This window comes from Triticum aestivum, chromosome 7B (genome assembly GCF_018294505.1).
Source record: "Triticum aestivum cultivar Chinese Spring chromosome 7B, IWGSC CS RefSeq v2.1, whole genome shotgun sequence".
Taxonomy (NCBI): Eukaryota; Viridiplantae; Streptophyta; class Magnoliopsida; order Poales; family Poaceae; genus Triticum; species Triticum aestivum.
This window is the reverse complement of record NC_057813.1, coordinates 757,262,605-757,278,602: the sequence shown is the minus strand read 5'-3', so window position 1 is coordinate 757,278,602 and position 15,998 is coordinate 757,262,605. Positions and strand designations below refer to the sequence as shown.

Below are 15,998 nucleotides of genomic sequence, written 5' to 3'. Positions count from 1 at the left end.
CGTAGTCACCTGGGAAGCCGGAGATAAACCGGGGTAGTCAGCCGTAATGGCGACTAGAGCATTGTCCATGCTAAGTTGGTGGAACACCCCGTCAATCAGCTCCACCTTTATGTTCGGATCCTCTTCGGAGGCCGGATCAAGGGATCGTCCCGGATCCTTAGGCTGTGGAGTCAGGCTTTGTATGCCCTCCACGTCCCGGCGCAGCTCCTGCGTCAAAATCACAAAGTGAGACACTTAACTTTGGGAATATGGATCGGATAGATAAACGTCCGCTTACCCAGCTCCGAGGGTTATTCATGGAGAATCCATTCAATGGACTCGTGCGGAGGAAGTCCTTCTTCTCCCCCTTGTACAAGCCGAACAGGATCTTCACCAGATCGGCGGCCGATCCCGGCCCATTGCGGCCATGACGGGTGGCGTCATCCTCCCCGTTGAAATCCCACATGGGGTGGCCCCTATATTGGAGCGGATGCACCCCTCGCATAATGCAGGTGGCCATGACTCCAATCATGGTCAATACGGAGTGGGCCAGTAACCTTATCCGGCCCATCAGATATTGGACGCTCCCATCATCTTCCCGTTGAGGGCTCCGCGGGCGCCAACTTAGGCGTTTCTTTAGGGGAGCATTGCTGAACTCCGGGAGGCCGATCCGAACTGGATCCAGCAGAGGGGCGTCTTCCATATAAAACCATTTTGAAGGCCAGTCTTCGGATGCCTTCTTCGGGGTTCCGGATAGATATCCGGTCCCAGCGATGTGCCATATTTCGGCTCCGCCCACTTGATATATCGACCCCTCGTGAGAACGGGGTACGAGGCAAAACAATCTCTTCCACAACGCAAAATGGGGCTCGATGCCCAAGAACAGCTCGCAAAGAGCTACAAAGCCCGCGATGTGCAAAATGGAGATAGGTGTAAGGTGGTGAAGCTGGAGTCCATAGAACTCCAGGAGCCCCCGGAGAAACGGACGTATGGGAAATCTGAGTCCCCTTATTAGATAAGGGACGAAGCATACCCGCTCTCCTTTGGAGGGATTGGGGACGCTCTCCGCCTGCTTTCCACCCTTGTAGGTGGCCAGTCCGGCTCGAACCGGAACCATGAAGGCTGGGGGAAGATATCCCTCTGCTTGGAGCGTCACTAGCTCGCTATGCGGAACTAAACATCTCCTCCAATCTCCTAGCTGAGGGCTGGGAGCGCGAGAGGAGGAGCCGCGTCGACTATCCATGATGGAATGGATTTTTGTCAGAGGCGCTTCGATGAGTACTTGCGGAAGGAGGATGGTGTGATTTGGATCTAGATCCTCGCCTCTTTTATAGGCAGCTTATTCGCGCGGCTAGGGGGTAAAACGCAAAAATACCCTAGCTTTTCGCATTCATACGACACGTGGAAGAGGGCCATCATTGGACGCGGAAGCCAAGGAGCGCAGCATTTATAAGGAAGCCGGACACTATTCAGCAGGCACATGGAATTTGAAGGAGAACCTGCCTTGCAACGCCGAAGACAATATGCGCGCCGGACTCGTCGTCATTGAAGCCTGGTTCGGGGGCTACTGAGGGAGTCCCAGATTAGGGGGTGTCCGGATAGCCGAAATATCATCATCGACCGGACTCCAAGACTATGAAGATACAAGATTGAAGACTTCGTCCCGTGTCCGGATGGGACTTTCCTTGGCGTGGAAGGCAAGCTTGGCGATACGGATATGTAGATCTCCTACCATTGTAACCGACTCTGTGTAACCCTAGCCCTCTCCCGTGTCTATATAAACCGGATGGTTTTAGTCCGTAGGACAACAACAATCATACCATAGGCTAGCTTCTAGGGTTTAGCCTCCTTGATCTCGTGGTAGATCTACTCTTGTAATACCCACATCATCAATATTAATCAAGCAGGACGTACGGTTTTACCCCCATCAAGAGGGCCCGAACCTGGATAAAACATCGTGTCCCTTGTCTCCTGTTACCATCCGCCTAGACGCACAGTTCAGGACCCCCTACCCGAGATCTGTCGGTTTGACACCAACAGGTGGGCCAGGGGCAGAAGAGATAAGGAGAGAGACGAGGGCCATCAATCGTGATGATAATTGAGGATTTCCGCGGGGCGTCTTGGCGCGACTTCTCTCGTTCGTTCGACTATATCTGCTTCGATCTTTCGTGTACTTACTTTTCTCTGGCATGGCCGATGACAACAAAGGTGCTGTGGGACCTTTTTGGACAACATGTATGTCTTCACAAGTTTTGGGTCCACATAATGATCTGGTACATCAGTCTAGTTACGGTTATATTTAAGGCCTCCTGGTCGGTCTCCAGAGTAGGAGCCCGGTAACTACACGGGCCACACAGAATGGTACGGTAAAAAGTTTCAGACGCTCTTAATTAGCGGGACTAACCGAGATCTGAGATGTCCAGAGGCACGATATAACGGATTAGAGCGTAGAAACGCTGAGAGGGCTCATAGGTGGTTAAATTTACTGTTATTTAATTTAATTAGCGCATTTGTGAAGTTGCTTTTGTTGATTAAACTCTGCTGAATATGGCTTAATGTTCCAACTTCCAACACAAAATGGGTAATATATATAGTATCATTTATTTGAACTTCTTTTATCTTGCGCGAAGACCATGGACTGGAACAAACGTTTGAACGTACTCATACCTCTGCGAGGAAATTAAGAAGCTACAAGAATACAAGACTTGGTACAAGTAGCCGATTGTCCTGATGTGTGGAACAAGGTCCCTGTCTCATATGTGTGGAAGATTCGGTCCACAGTGCGAACAATAGGGCAACGACTTGGAATATGCGTCTCCGGCCGGCCAATCACAGGAGATGGAAACCACCCTTAATGGCTAGAGGCGTTCTTCTAGTTGGAGGAACACCCTCTTACACGCACAACCAAACTCTGTTATGCACAACGACAACGACCATGACATGCTTGCAATCTAGGTACAGTGACACATTGTCTTTACGTGGACGGAAATACCAGACATACTCGTATGAACGTACTCATACGTCTGCGAGGAAATTAAGAAGCTATAAGAATACAAGAGTTGGTACGAGTACGAATACAACGACCAAGACTAGCGGAAATGCTATTTATTGTTTCTTGGGGAAATGTGAGCTGCTTAAGAGATACAATGACATTGTCTTCGCCGTGTGGCCGCTGGGCCAACGCCATTGTCTTCACCGCGTCACTGGAACACAACAACTCCACTGTATTGACTTCATGGCAGCGCGTACACCCGTTGGTCATCACCACGGTAGCGACGGGCTAAACCCGCGTAGGATGTATATATCCGGCAAACTAGCAACTTCTTTGGCAAGAACATGGAAAGAGGGCTCGGAAGATAGGGGGAGATGGAAACGAGGAACAGTGATGAAGACATCTTGAACCATTGACTTGGGCATTTACCGTCGACCCTGCTACAAGGCAAGCCTCGTTCTACCAGTAGCATTCGTGGGCGTACGAAGCAGGGGAGCCAGTGGCAACTGGAATCAACGGCGAAGACTTGTCACATCCGCACCCCTAGAGTCGTTTACTCCAAAATGCAGCATTTCAAATCGCCTAACCTTTGAAGTGGAGACAGTAGTTGTTCGGAACTTCGTCGTAAAGTCGGACGTGCTTTATGTGAAACACACAGTAGTTCCTCTCACAATGGAAGCAGCCCTTGTTCTCGTGGAAGGGCCATTTAAAATGCTATATAGTTTTACAAAGTGCAATTCATTGTGTATTTTTCCAAAGTTATTACTCATCTAATTTTCTATTGCTTTTTTTCCCATGACTTCTCAATATATTAATGTGTGACTTGATACACAATATAATCAGCAAGTATTAGCCACATGAAACACCTTTTGAGAGAACTAGGTTCAAATTCTTATAATCTACCGCTTCTATATGTTACTCCCTCCGTCTTTATATACAAGTCCACTATCTCATATTTCAGATACCAAGAAAAATAAAGCCAAGTAATAATTATTATTTTTGATAAGGATTATATATTAGTATCATGGAGATACCAATTACATTCGGCCTCTGCAACAGCTTGATACCTTAATGGCATTTCGAATGCACACAGCCAGAAAAAAAAATCTAAAAACAAATCAGGCTACGGTGTTCCGGACAATGCAACAGCAGCACAACCAGCACCAAAACAGACCCTAATGTCCAATTTCTTCAAAACCAACGCCTTCAAGAAGGGAACAGTTCACATGCGCGCCGTCGTCGTCCGATCCTAGATCTTGGGTTTTCACCCTGGAGATAGTCCTCACTCTCAAAACAATGCATTCAGCAAGACCATTGTCAGGCACAACCAATTAATGCCAAACCTTGGATTTTCACCCTAAAAGTTAAGACTTTGAACTTCACCTGGGATGTCGCCCCCGCTTACATACCGCTGCCACGAATCTTGAAACTTCATGCCAGTTCCTCGTCGATGCAGAGACTTTGAGCGCCATGGCCAGTACTCCAATCTCAGACCTTCTCCGCCTCTGACTTCACCGTGGATTTGCCCATGGTGGCAACAGAAGCAGAGCTTCGCACCGCTCCTGGCGTTGCGGCCGAATACCATCCCATCCAGCAATCTCTAGGCATGAAAGTCCATGTGAGATCGCCGACTGAGCCTTCCAGAACCCGACACTCCAACCATAATCGAAGAGGACCGACGGCAAAAAGATCTTCAACTTTGCGCAGGAAGAACCCTAGGACCACCGCCATTATTCTTTAGCCTCGCAGGCACCGACGCCGCGAGACCAGTTCCGGCAGCAATGGCAGCAACAGAGGGGGGAAACCAGCGCACAACTTTAGGAACGCCAGCGTGGACAAGGCCACCGCCGACTTACCTGCATCGTCAGCCCTTGTTGTAACCAACCTTTGCCTCTCGCCGGCCGCACTGTAGGCTCCATCAAGCAAAACCACGCGGTAGCACGACAACCACCATGCCGCAGCAGTGGTTTCATGCACGAGAGCAGACCAGCGGCCTGCCCAGCCCATCTGGGTCTAGATCAGGCCTAGACTGCACCACGCCGCCACCAGCTGCCGCGTGGGAAGGCCGCCGCCGCCATATGCCACCCCCTTCCTCCACGCTAACGTCAAGCCGCGCCACTCGGGAGATCGCCACTAATAAATCATATGGTTAATTGTGTAGAATTTTTCTCATGTTCTGGGCTATCAAAAATATAATTAATTCATCTTGGAAAGAGATAGTTGCCTTGTATAGGTACAGTTATAAATTTGAAAGTGGCCTTTTACGAAAAGACGGAGGAAGCATCACAATTTCTTATAATCCTGCGCTTTCCCAACTTAAAATATGCATGTATAATTCTTGTGAAGATACTAAGTTGAAAATGATAAATTGATAACTAAAAAGCACAAGTATAGATAATTACTCCCTCAGATCCATGTTAATTCTCACATGGGGAGTGTGGATGCTCTGTTCTCCTCCTTCGTTTGTGACAACTTTGCTCCATGCAAGGTCAGATTTTTTGGCTGGCTTCTCTCTCAAGCTAGAATCCAATATCGCAGCTCCCTCCTTCTGCTGAATCTCAATGTCCGATCTTCGATTGGTGAAGAACAAACGACATACCACATGATTTTCTAGTGCAACTTTGTGAAGCAGTTCATGATGGTTGGTGCGTGCTGGAATGTTTGGAAGCGCCGCAACAGTGTGGATTTCAGAGAACAACGTCCCAGTCTCGCCATGCTCTACAATATGTGCAAGGAAGAAGATCGTCTTTGGTGACCGTGTCTTCCGAGAAAAATCGGGCACCATGCAGATCCTTGGTTGCAATGTTTTCCCCATGCCGAAGCTTGATTTGCTTCCGTTATTCGGGTGCCTGTAATCCCCCCCCCCCCCATTGCCTCGGTTGGTCGGTTGGGTGTTTTAAAAAGCAATAAAAAATTAGGTGGGGATTCGCCCCGGTGACCATCAATTTTATTTTGTTCTCTCATAAATTTCCATATAATTGTATTCCTAAAGCCAACATTCTTTAAAGGATTTAACTTCTATTCACGAAGGCACAATGAACACACGCAGGCACACCCTATCATATCCCAGTGAGCACCTCTGAAAGATTGATCTGGTGGGTTGAGAGTTGATATTCACAAGTCACTAGACACAGAGATGGCAAATTTAGAGTTTGAAATTTTGTGGGCTGAAGTATAACCATCCTCCTAGCCATCCAACCATATGTTGGTTCTCGCTTTGTCATATTTTGCAATCAATGAGCTAAGATTTAGTTTAATTATAAACTCGTACGAAAACAAAAGGCCCTATGTATGTACATGGGTTGACAGATACTCTCTCCGTCTCAAAATAATCATCTTGAGTTCATCTAAATATACATGTATCTAGACATGTTTTAGTGTCCAGATACATCCGTATTTAGACGAAGTCAAAACGATTATTTTGAGACGGAGGGAGTACAAGTAACTTGTACTAGCTCATTCCCTCAAGAAAATATGTACTAGTAGTACATAGTTTGCACAAAGCGTAAGATAATAATTAACATCCTTAATTTAAGTCCACTTGCACGTACAAGAAGAGAAAGTTCCACTGACCGGACCGTTGGGCCTTAAGACATGGTATAACTTGCGTCATGACAACGTTGAAGGTGGAAGAACTTTTCAACACGTAATGAACCTCCACCGCGTGCAACTCTTGTAATTTGTGTCTTATAAAACCGGAAGGTGTTTGTTAGTTTTCCAGGGAACGTCTCTTGTTTGTTTGAGAAGCTAGAACCACACAAACAACCATGACTGGTGGTGGCCAACGCGACCAACGTTTTCATGACGCTGCTCAAGCACGGATCCCCCACCATGCAAATCAGGCCGACACGCTTAAGCTGGTGGTGGCGGATGCGAGGCTCCAGCGCGACGTTCCAGTGCGACGGCCGCAGAGGAAGGACCTCTACGAGGTGCTTGAGGTCGGCCGCTCCGCCACCGACGAGGAGATCAAGAAGGCCTTCCATCGCATGGCGCTCAAGTAATTAAGCCCCACGACTGTGGTTCAGACCAAGAGGGCCTTCAAACGCTTTTTGTACTGAGCTCCGAGTGTGCGTGTGTGTGTGTGTTTAATTTACAAACGAGATACTGAATCCAGTGGTTTTTTACTTGTAAAAATATCGCCAGGTACCATCCGGACAAGAATGGCGATGACCCAGTGGCCTTTGACATCTTCCTGGAAATCCAATTCGCCCACAGCATTCTGTCAGATCCCAGTAAAAGGCGGCAGTATGACAAATCAGGATTCGAGGTAATTATTCCAATGATTTGCGATGTTTAAACTATGTCATGTGAATATTTTACAGCAACGGTCTCAGTATATTTCCAGGCTATTGAATCTGATAGACCGAAATCCGACCTGGACCTATCGAATCTTAGTCCAGCCAGCACCATGTTTGTGGCCCTGTTGAGGTAACTTTTGTGAATGAGCCCATGTTTGTTCCAATTAATATATATTTTCTAGCCTGTGTTATGCTGTTGTTTTGATTGTTTGTTGATATGTGTGCGTGGCATGTGTAGTAAATTTGGTGTGCCGATTAAGACAACTGTTCCAGTAGCCGTTTTGAAGGAGGCTTTGGATAGGTCCGTTAAGGTTTTTCAGCTCCAGCTAGGACAATCTGAACGCAGGAAGGTTGGTAACAAGTATAGCTGTCCATTATGCACTCTCTTTTTCCATGTCAGTAAGTAAACGGAGACTTATTTGTTGCATGCATTTTGCCAGGTGGAAAAGCTATCAGCCAATTATTATGCCGTGGACATAACAGAACGGGATGCTAAGGCGGGGTTAGTTTGCCGCGTGCACTCACCCGATGGAAGCAAATTTAAGGTTGATTAATTTTGGACTCTCTAGCAAACTCGCAAATAGCAGTTTTCAAGTTTGATGGTTGGTGGGTTGGATGCAAATACAATACTCGTGTCACTTATACCCCTCATTCCAATATTAGTTACCGTAGATTTAGTACAAATTTATATTAAGTCTGCGACAAAGATAGGAATGAGGGACGCGGCGATATGGAGCTCGGGCTCCACGGAGCCCTTTTTTTGTCCTTTTTTGAATTGTTCAAAAACGATGAATTTAAGTTTCAAAAAAATCGGGAGAAAAAAATCTTGTTGTAGATAATATGCATATCTCCAACTACAAAAAACTACATCAAAAAAATATGCTGTATTTTGTTCTTGGTAAAAAATACAAAATCGCAAAGCTAGCCCGATGAATAGTGCACAGGTTGGAAAAGTTCAAAAATTTGCAGATTTGTCTTTTTTGTGTAGGCTTGGATAATTCGAATTTTTCATTGGAAATTTACACAGTGATGGATCTAGGCATAATCTACACCAAGTATTTTTTCCAGAATTTTTTTAAAAGAAAATTTGTGATTTTGAAAAGCCGAGCACCTTGGAGCTCAGCCTCCATTTGCACTTTCCTTTTCCTAATTATAATAATCAAGTGTACTATGACTATAATTTTTAAGGCATTAGGTGATGTTCCATTGCAAGGATGATTTTAAGTGCTACAAAATTAGTACTAATTTTTCTTACCTGGGCCTTTCTAAAATATATGTTTTCTTCCATTTAATTTCAGTTGCTTTATTTCACGTGCGAAGAAAATGGAGGTCTCGACCTTGCACTGAAGGTATATAGTATAATATCCCTCTTATTTTCCAGTTGAGACAAAATAAAAAAATCGGTTGGATCATAATCTTAATTATTGAGAATCAAAGCAGTTGGACGAATATTAGCATATGGAGGTTTCGTATGCCAACTTGTCAACATACATAGTAAAAGGTTATCAAGACATTGTACATGCATGATAGTTGGTGTTGGGGGCTCTCCTGGGTTTCCCTCATCTAGGATCCGTGGGGAAGAGGATCAAGTTGGCCCTTGCTAATAGCTTGATGCACTATCTCTCTTCAGCTCTTTGAGATGAATATAGTGAAAATAAGAAAAATCCATGGACCAACCCCATTATCTCCACCTTGTAGGAACTGCGAGATTGTCCCAAGTATGAGTTTGGTGTGCGGGGGTCACGGACCGACTGTAGACCTTGTTCAATAACTTGAACACAATAGTCATCACAATAAGATATGCCAAATTCCAGAAAATACATAAATGGAAATCAACCATACATGTCCACCAATTTTTGAAATCATCGACACTAACAATCCACCCTTTCTCCCCAGAAGGATATTTTAATAACTACCAAATATAACACTTAGGCTAAGGGTATAATTGGTAATATTTCTTGCACCTCCCACCCTAGGTCCAGCTATTGTAGAAGACAAAATGACTTCTGAATTAGCTTATTCATCTAAAACATATTATATATATACTTTAGAATGCATCATCTGTGTTATGATGGAGCTTCACAAAAAGATTGGGATATGGTGTTAGCTAGTGGATTTACCAAAGGTTTCGACCATGTGCCAAACTGGAGCATCGTGGCAGGTCACGGCTAGAGAATCTTTTGCACGGAGGGATGGAGGTTGCCGTGAAATTAGAGTAAATAGTCTTTTTATGCTAATCCGGGAGGGAGAAGATTAGAGTAAATAACTCTAATTTCGTAGAAACTATTTTTCAAGTGGGAACGCCATGGCTTCGCTATAGCTCAACAGTCTCGTCTAGAAAGGGCTGGTGTGAAAGGCAATCGTTGGCGATCAAAAAGTTTGGGATTTACTGATCAACTACAATGCCATGTAACCATAAAAAAAAGACACATGTGTTTCTTTATGAATTGTCCAAGCAAAGCAATGTTGTTCGTATTTTTGTACTGCGTACAGCTTGAGTATATTTAACAAATTTTTTAAATGGGGGCTCCCACGACGTCTGCATCAATCTATGCACACATCTCTATTTATTACATAGTTCAATGTTCAAACAAAACACTAATCTTGGATCACACAAAGTCGATACATGAATAAGCCAGCGAAATAGACATCTCCAAAGATACCAACATAAACAGACACGCCAATACGTATTCTCGCCTTAGTTTCCTATGAATTCCAATGGATAAATTCCAAAACATAGTTTTAAAATTGTCTGGTGGAGGAATGTTATAAGTCATATAAACTATATGGCATACAATTTGACAAAAGGGTCTGTGAGAAATAGATGTTCTATAGTTTTCTCAGAAGCACAATAGCATCATTTCTTGCATATCTGCTACATTTCTATGAAGGAACCACATAAATATTTTTATTTTGAGTGAAATTTTAATTTACAAAGGTATTTCCGGATGAACCTATTATATTCCACTTAACATTCAGAATGCTGCAGGAGGACAGTGTGGACACCGGAAACGGTACTTCAGCCGGGATGTACTTTCTTGGGTTTCCTGTGTATCGATTTCAGCATAATTACTCGGTGAGTTACTAGTTTTTATTTGTTCTAATCGTTTACCTTTTGATTTTATCCAACTCATTCTTTGTGGTTCATTCTCTTGACAAGCTCCAATTACTTTCAGCCAGCTGTTATAAAGAATTCACACACGGTATTGCTTAAAATGTTGGATAGCTTCCAATCATGTGATGTTAATGAACTGACACCTGGAACCCACTACTTCGCTGTCTATGGTATATCGATTGATTTGTTGCTGCATGTTTAGTTAATGGTGGCAGCGTCGGACTTCTAAACTGTTTATTCACTCAGGTGACAATTTCTTCCGTCCTGCAAGCTATATCATCGAGTTTATGTGTGGTCAATCTTTCTCTGCTGAAAAGGAGAAGCTGAAAAACGTCGAAGCAATGATACTCGCAAAACAAGCTGCATATAGGGAAGTATGTGCTCATATTTTACGTAATTTTGTTTTCTATGAAGTCGATTATCTACATATACGTCCAAGTTTGACATTTCTCAGATGCACGCTTTGGTTTGCAGGTTTCACCAAATCTCACTGAGATGAAAAGAGGATACACCAAAGATATGCCAACGGTACGGTATATGTGCAGTCCTGATGACGAATCATATCAGCTTCCAACATAGTTTCTGAGTACTCATAGCTTAATTTTTATAGATCGACGAGCTTCTCAAGGAAAGGAATGAGATCCATGCATCCTTTAGTACCAACAATTCACCTCCGACAATGCAAAAGAAAGCGAAGGATCATCCAACGGAGGGCGAGCATGACAATTCAGGTGATAAGAAAACTAACGGGAAAAAAAGATTGTTTCCAAGCTTCCTTTAAACCGTTGACAGGAAGATATGGGGTACAAGTGTGTTTGGAACATCAGCAAGCTCCTTGCAAAGGGTACCGTCTGTCTCCTCATTTTAGAACTGACGGATATTGCAACGATGGCTGGAGATGTCGCTGCACTTCTGCGCAATTAAACGAGTGAATACGTACTGTAACAAAATGTAATTTTTCTTCCTTACATATTCCATGCAATTAAACGTTCATCTATACTACGTTTATGAAACATGGAGTTCTCATTGTTTGTATAACTCTCAATCAATCATCGCTAGTAAAAATGCCTAAGATTCTATGTGTGTGTTTATCTTTTCAATATATTGATCATTTAAAATTATTTATACTAGTCGTCGACCCATGCATTCGCACGGGCTAGTATCTCGAAACCACGTGGATAGAAAATAATTTAAAATAATAGCATTTATTTCTTAAAAAAAGCATCTGAAGTGTGTACATAGAAAAACTAGTGGAATATACAAACAAATTAATTTCTGTGTTTCTCCCTGAACTGTTCAGTCTTCACAGCTTTGCTCTTTGAGTTGGTTTATAATTTCAACAAATTCCGAGTTAAAACCCTTTTGCATGTCTACCATAAGTGGGAAAACATGTTTCGCTTTACCTTCCGTCACAATGTGATGCTTCTTTGTGGACCAACATGTGGTTGGATTGTTAGGAGGGTGGTTGTACCTCTAGCATATCACAGTTCAAACCTTAGGTGTGACGCATGTGTGTCGTATAAAGAACAAATATTCTTTTAGTGGGAGGCAAAGTTCTCGTCGATAGCGAGCCACCTACGGTGAGTTCTGTAATCTCAACACCTGACTGCCTGCTCAGTCTATTGAAGGTGCTCATAGAGGTAGGGTGTGTGTCACTCGCATACGAATGCACGTTTATAAGGTATGTGATCGAGTGACAATTTTTTTTTGATGTAAATGGTGGACTTCTAGCGAGGCATGGTGGCAGCGCAGGTAGATGCGGAGAGGGACGTGGACGGGATGAGGCGAGATCATGGTGGCGTGGACAGAGAGGGAGGGTAGGAACCGGCGGCTAGGGTTTGGTCAGCGGGGTAAATAGAACCGGCGAGGGGTTCCCCGGGCGGAGCCTTGAACGGTCAACCATGAATGCAGATGACTGGCCAGTGGTGTCGCTTATCTTTCGCGTGGGTCCGCTCTATCAATCTGACGAGGTTAACGCGTCCGGACGCCCAACATATGGGTTAGGCAAGCCAGACAGTTGGACTGAATTTAGGGAAAGCAGGGTGATCTTTTCTATCAGATTCTCCACACCGGACGTGTAGACAGGACCTCCGGTTGGAGATGCTCTTATATACACACCAAGTATTGGAACCCGAACTCATATATGTCTAGTTTCTTTGCCCACGTGGAGCCGAGCGTGCTAACTTGTATATAGAAAAACACATGCAAACTCTATTTGACGATTATAGCCATACTATCCGGACACGTATCCCTCTCGGCTCATTTCATGATACAGATAAATAATGTTCCCCTCAATACTTATACGTATTTTCAAATTCATGGATAATTTATAAATCTGTGGCCAATTTTCCAAATTAACGAATATTTTTTATTTTAAAAAATTAATACGTCTGAAAACCCTGACAGAAAAGGGCTTACTCGTTTTTCCTTTTTTTAGAGGATCGTGCTTTTTTTTTCTCCACGCGGGCCAGGGCTAGCTAAGTGGGAGCAGAAAAAGGACCATAGTAGCATCGAAGTACATGGAGACATCATTAAACGGGCCAGCCCAGATAACCAGCGGGCGTGCACCCTATTAGAGCAACTCTAAGATATCCGTGCAGTATCCATCCCTTCACACCATTGCACAGTGGAAAGAGGTCTTTGTTGCTACAGTATTGGGATCCACTCCTCTTAACATGCAGTTTCGGCGGTCAGTTATAGGTGAGCGGTGGGATAGATGGCTACATCTCGTGCGTAGGTTAATGGAGGTTAACCTTTCGGATGTACCAGACACTCTGCACTGGAAGCTATCCAGGTGAGGAGTTTTCTCGGTTAAAATTTCTGTACGCGGATTTGATTAATACCCGGACTATCCCGAGGACGGTTCATATATGAAAAGTTAAGGTGCCTGAGGGAGTCCCGGATTAGGGGGTGTCCGGATAGCCGGACTACCATCATCGGCCGAACTATCATCGGCCGGACTATCATCATCGACCGGACTCCAAGACTATGAAAATACAAGATTGAAGACTTCGCCCCGTGTCCGGATGGGACTTTCCTTGGCGTGGAAGGCAAGCTTGGCGATACGGATATGTAGATCTCCTACCATTGTAACCGACTCTATGTAACCCTAGCCCTTTCCGGTGTCTACATAAACCGGATGGCTCTAGTCCGTAGGACACAACAACAATCATATCATAGGCTAGCTTCTAGGGTTTAGCCTCCTTGATCTCGTGGTAGATCCACTCTTGTAAACATCCACAATATCAATATCAATCAAGCAGGACGTAGGGTTTTACCTCCATCAAGAGGGCCCGAACCTGGGTAAAACATCGTGTCCCTTGTCTCCTGTTACCATCCGCCTAGACGCACAGTTCGGGACCCCCTACCCGAGATCCGCCGGTTTTGACACCAACATTGGTGCTTTCACTGAGAGTTCCTCTGTGCCGTCACCGATAGGAAGGATGCCTCCTCCCGTCTTCAAGGACGGTATTTTCGCCAAAGGAGCCTTGGCCGCCGGCCAAACTATCCGGCTAGGTGGTTTACTTATGACCGCCTGTCCGGCCACCGCTTCGACAATGACCTCTCAAGTCGTCAAAGGCAATCTTCGCGTCAGCTCGGAATTCGCCGAGCGGCTGGATCCAATAGAGCTCTCGTCCGTAAACGAGCTCTTGGATCGCATCGCCGCCCTGGGAGTCGCTACGGACTACAATCAGATTGGGCTTAAAACCGATCTGAGAGAGATTAACTCTCCCCAGGTCACCCACCACGTTGCAGTGGTAGAGGAACAATGCGGCGACCCTTCTCCCGTATTGAAAACTAGTCATGTCCGGGCTCCCAAACCCCGCATGCCGGATTCCCGCGGAGGGACGGACTTCGATCAAGCACTGAACTTAAAGTCAGGCGTCGGACCAGACTCGTTGGACAACGTCCAGCAATCCAAGCTTCCAAATTTGGAAACTTCTCGGCCCTCGAGCCTTGAGACGGGTGGGGTTCCGGACTTAATTCCACCCACCCGCCCAGACATATGTGATCTCTCTCTAATCCGGCAAGAGCCCGCTGAGACAGTACATCACTACTGGGCCAGATTCCTCCTGGTTATGGACAGGATAAAGGACTGCCGAGAGGAAAACGCAATCTCAATTTTTTGCAAAAATTGCACGGACGAGGGAATCTTAAACACCATCAGCCGTCGTGAAATTACACGCTTCGCCGACCTGGCGTCCATAGTACGAAAGTACTGTGCGATGGAGAGTTTCCGGACAACCGAAAGTAAGTTTTGGGACAATCCGGCCCCGAATACAACCCTAGTCCGCAACAAAAGGGTGCATTACACTCAGGCACCAGATACAAAAATCAAAAAGCAAAAACCCCATAAAGGGCATGAAACCGTACTGGAGGGATGGCTCAACGGACCCTGTAAAATTCATAGTACAGAAGGCGCCGTCCCAACATATAGCCTTCGAGCATGTTGGATACTACGGCAGGTGGCCAAAAGTGGAGAGGAGCTTCTAGCCCCGGAAAACCACTCCAACAACATCGGTACGGTTTCAACAGTCTTCGAGACTTTCGCATCAAATAATATGCAGAAAAGAACAATCCACAGCTTCGCCGAAGTCTACCAAGTAGCAACAACCAATCCATGGAGCGACACAGCCATCACCTTCAACGCCAGCGACGAACCTAAATTCCGAACAGCCCGAGCTCTGGCCGCACTGGTACTTAGTCCAATAGTGGACGGCTTTCGACTTACAAAAGTCCTCATGGATGGCGGCAGCGGATTAAACCTCATCTACGAGGAAACCCTTCAAGAAATGGAAATAGACTGGAGCCGCATTGAGCAAAGCAGCACAACCTTTAGAGGAATAATCCCTAGCCGGGAGGCGCGCTGCACAGGAATAATCCCTAGCCGGGAGGCGCGCTGCACAGGAAAAATCACACTCGATGTGGTATTCGGCTCGCCGGACAATTACAGATCCAAAGAAGTCATGTTCCAAGTGGCCCCGTTCAACAGCGGATATCACGCTATATTAGGACGAGAGGCATTCACCATTTTTTAAGCCGTACCCCATTATGGGTACATGAAGCTCAAAATGCCTGGGCCCGGCGGAATAATCACTCTCGTTAGTGATCCGGACATAGCACTCCGCGCCGAAAATAAGACAGCCGCATTAGCCTTAGAGGCACTATCCGAAGCCCTAGCGGCAGAGGAACTCACCGCGCTGCGCTCGACGGTGAATAGGGACGATGTGGTACTCGATAAGAGATCCAAGTCCACCTCCTTTAAACCAGCAGATGAAATAGTAAAATTCCAGGTCCACCCAATGGACCCGACAAAGACGGCCTCCATCGGGGCACAATTGAACCCTGATGTAGACGCCGCACTGCGAGAATTCCTTCGGGAAAATTGGGACATTTTTGCCTGGCATCCCTCGGACATGCCTGGAATCCCACGCAGATTGGCAGAACACGGCGTAAACATCCTAAAAGGATTCAAGCCAGTCAAACAGGCTCTTCGACGATTTTCGGAATCCAAAAGACAGGCAATGGGAGAAGAGCTAGCCAAACTATTGGAAGCCGGATTCATCAGAGACATCAAACATCCGGATTGGCTAGCAAACCTGGTAATGGTACC

The 15,998-nt window shown here is 45.4% G+C and overlaps 1 protein-coding gene across 2 annotated transcripts; it reads left to right on the top strand.

Moving 5' to 3' along the window:
- The first annotated feature begins 6,679 nt into the window (after positions 1-6,679).
- LOC123160116 (chaperone protein dnaJ 16) lies at positions 6,680-11,456 on the top strand. 2 transcript variants are annotated; one of them, XM_044577936.1, is made up of 11 exons: positions 6,680-6,968; positions 7,115-7,238; positions 7,317-7,399; positions 7,508-7,619; positions 7,710-7,814; positions 8,568-8,618; positions 10,259-10,345; positions 10,446-10,554; positions 10,631-10,758; positions 10,859-10,912; positions 10,995-11,456. In XM_044577936.1, the coding sequence occupies exons 1-11, from the start codon at positions 6,739-6,741 to the stop codon at positions 11,163-11,165; spliced, it is 1,254 nt and encodes a 417-aa protein (XP_044433871.1). In that variant the 5' UTR covers positions 6,680-6,738; the 3' UTR covers positions 11,166-11,456. The 2 variants fall into 2 exon arrangements, with proteins under 2 accessions (XP_044433871.1, XP_044433872.1); XM_044577937.1 differs by having other exon boundaries at positions 10,839-10,912.
- Positions 11,457-15,998: the final 4,542 nt, after the last annotated feature.